At 46.6% G+C, this 2541-nt stretch overlaps 1 protein-coding gene across 1 annotated transcript; it reads right to left on the bottom strand.

Annotated features, from left to right (window-relative positions):
• Positions 1 to 301: 301 nt before the first annotated feature.
• LOC136488462 (receptor kinase-like protein Xa21) lies at positions 302 to 2046 on the bottom strand. Its single transcript, XM_066485391.1, has 3 exons — positions 2015 to 2046; positions 1735 to 1760; positions 302 to 1602 (listed from the first exon to the last, which is right to left on the bottom strand). Exons 1-3 carry the CDS (start codon positions 2044 to 2046, stop codon positions 302 to 304), a joined length of 1359 nt encoding a protein of 452 aa, XP_066341488.1.
• Positions 2047 to 2541: the final 495 nt, after the last annotated feature.

Below are 2541 nucleotides of genomic sequence, written 5' to 3'. Positions count from 1 at the left end.
TACCTCCACTAAACATGTTATTCTTAGATGGAGATTCTGGAGAAGCTGGCATTCACCAAGGCTGCTAGGGATTTCGCCTGACAATTTGTTAGACGCTGCACGGAATTCAACAAGATTGATCAACTTTCCAATTTCTTGTGGTATTGATCCCTCCAAGTTATTGTAGGATACATCCAAAAATTTGAGTGTGTGAATATTGAATATTTCAGTAGGAATGGGGCCTGTAAAATTATTACTTGAAAGATCTAGTTCCACCAACTTTATCAGGTTTCCGATTGTGCCTGGTATCCTGCCACTGAAGCTATTCTGTACGAGTTCCAAGTAAGTTAATTCTGTAAGGTTTCCAATGGCCAATGGGACCAGCTAGCCCACTCAATTTGTTGCTTAATACAGAGAAAGAGAGCAGGTTTTTAAGCAAAGTGAAGGAAGATGGAAGAGCACCTGTTAGGGAGTTGTAAGCAAGATCGAGAAATTGTAAATTCAGGAGGTTACCTATATCTCTAGGAATGCTACCCACAATTTCATTGTGAGAAAGGGAGATAAATTCTAGAGAATTGGAAAGATCGGAGAGCGAGTCAGGAAGTGCTCCACCAAACTTGCAGCTACCCAATATAAAAAATTGTAACTGGGAGGAATTCGCTAATGCTTTCAGGAATTCCCAGTCTTTTGGCTCTTTAGCTTCAAGCAAATTTCCATAGAGCTGCAACCAGTAGACATTTTCTAAAGTTCCAACCTCCAAAGGAACAGTGCCACTGAAAAAGTTATCACTGAACTGAAGCATCTGTATCTTGGAAGCATTAGATATTGAAGCAGGAATATAGCCATGAAGCTGGTTATTGTTCAGTATTATAGTCTCGAGGCGGCGAAGAGCATTGAACGCACCTGGAGGTATTGCTCCACTCAGAGAATTGTTTTGGACAGAGAATGCTGTTAGAGACGAAATGTTCCAAATTGAATCCGGGATTGACCCACTTAAGTTGTTATTCTCCAAGTTGACGAAGGATAAACCGGGCAACAAGCCCAAAGATGAAGGGATGGCTCCTGACAACATGTTTCCCTCAAGATCAAGATGCCGGAGGCTGGTGAGATTGCCAAAACTAGGGGGTATCGCACCTGATAATCTGTTCTCATACAATGACAAGAATCTGAGTGACGCACATATCTCTGCTGGAATCTCACCTTGGAGTCTGTTACTGCTCAGGTCCAGAATCTTGAGGCTGGTGCATCCTCCCATGGCCGCAGGAATGATTCCATAGAGAAAATTTGCGCTCAAGTTCAGGCCCTTGAGTCTGCCAAGACGACCGATCTCCGGAGGCACCTGCCCGACAAGCTGGTTGTCACTTAGGTCCAGCTTCTGGAGGAATGACAGGTTTCCCAGGAACGGAGAGATGAGGCCTGACAGGTTGAAGGAGGCCAAGCGTAGGGCGATGACCCTGTCGGGGTGCTGACGGCCGCAAACAACTCCAGGCCAGCTGCAGTAGTGGCCGGACTTGTTCCAGGAAGCCAGCAAGCTGGGCTGGCCAGAAGATAGCATGGCCTTGAAGGAGAGAAGTGCCGCCTCGTCGCCGGCCGTGGCATTGCTACTGTTGCTGCTGCTGCTACCTGAAAGCACACGAGCATGGGAGCAGAGGCAGAACAAGTAGAAGCAGAAGAACAATAATGATGTTACGGCTCCTTCCATGAGGTGAACTGGCCAGAAGACCAGAACTGAATACAGCAATGTCACGTACTCACATGTGCTACTTATGAACACACGGTTCCTGCACATTGAAAACAAAAAGATTGCAAGCTGAGTATGAAACCAGCAATAATAAAAAAAAGATAGCCAGTGGGAAGGAAGGACTAATCTTATTGTTGACTTTTGAGATCTCGCGATTATTTGGTCGCAACTCACATCCTACTACCGACATAATTAGAAAACAATAATTCTGCTGCAGTGGTCATCTGAGCACAGGACGGTTCCTGGACCTTGAAGGCTTTTTATCCCTGACGGATGCTTCCACACATTAGCAACCATGCTGAAATCAGGAAGTAGCCCATCCCCATGGATTCATCCAAGAACCAACGTTGTCTTCTTCTACCTAAGCGGCAGGGCATAGTATATGGCAAATTGGCATGTGGACGGAGGCATCCTGACAGCCAGCCACTTGCCAAAGATGTCACGTTTCTGTACCGCAAAATTCAGTATGGACTCTTTCGAAAAGATTCAGTGTTGACTCTTTGCCTCTTTCGGATGGCGGTTGTTTCTTTTAGCCAGTGGGAACGACTAATCTTTACTTTTGAGATCTCGCGATTATTTGGTCACAGTTCACATCCTACTGCCGACATAATAAAAAACAATAATTTTGCGGCGGTGGTCATCTGAGGTGAGCACAGGACGGATCCTCACGTGCAGGAAATCAGCAAGTCAGCGAAATGAAATGCAGTAAACTTTGGTCAGGCATGGGCTCGCAGTTCGGGTGCTCACCGTCAGCATCGACCAGCCTCCCAACGCAACCGAGGCGGAGGCGCCCGAGACCCCACGGGACCAGCTCACCTGCC

This window comes from Miscanthus floridulus, chromosome 10, assembly GCF_019320115.1.
Source record: "Miscanthus floridulus cultivar M001 chromosome 10, ASM1932011v1, whole genome shotgun sequence".
In the NCBI taxonomy this organism is placed as follows: domain Eukaryota; kingdom Viridiplantae; phylum Streptophyta; class Magnoliopsida; order Poales; family Poaceae; genus Miscanthus; species Miscanthus floridulus.
The sequence above is the reverse complement of the archived record's forward strand: the minus strand, read 5'-3'. Positions and strand labels throughout refer to the sequence as shown.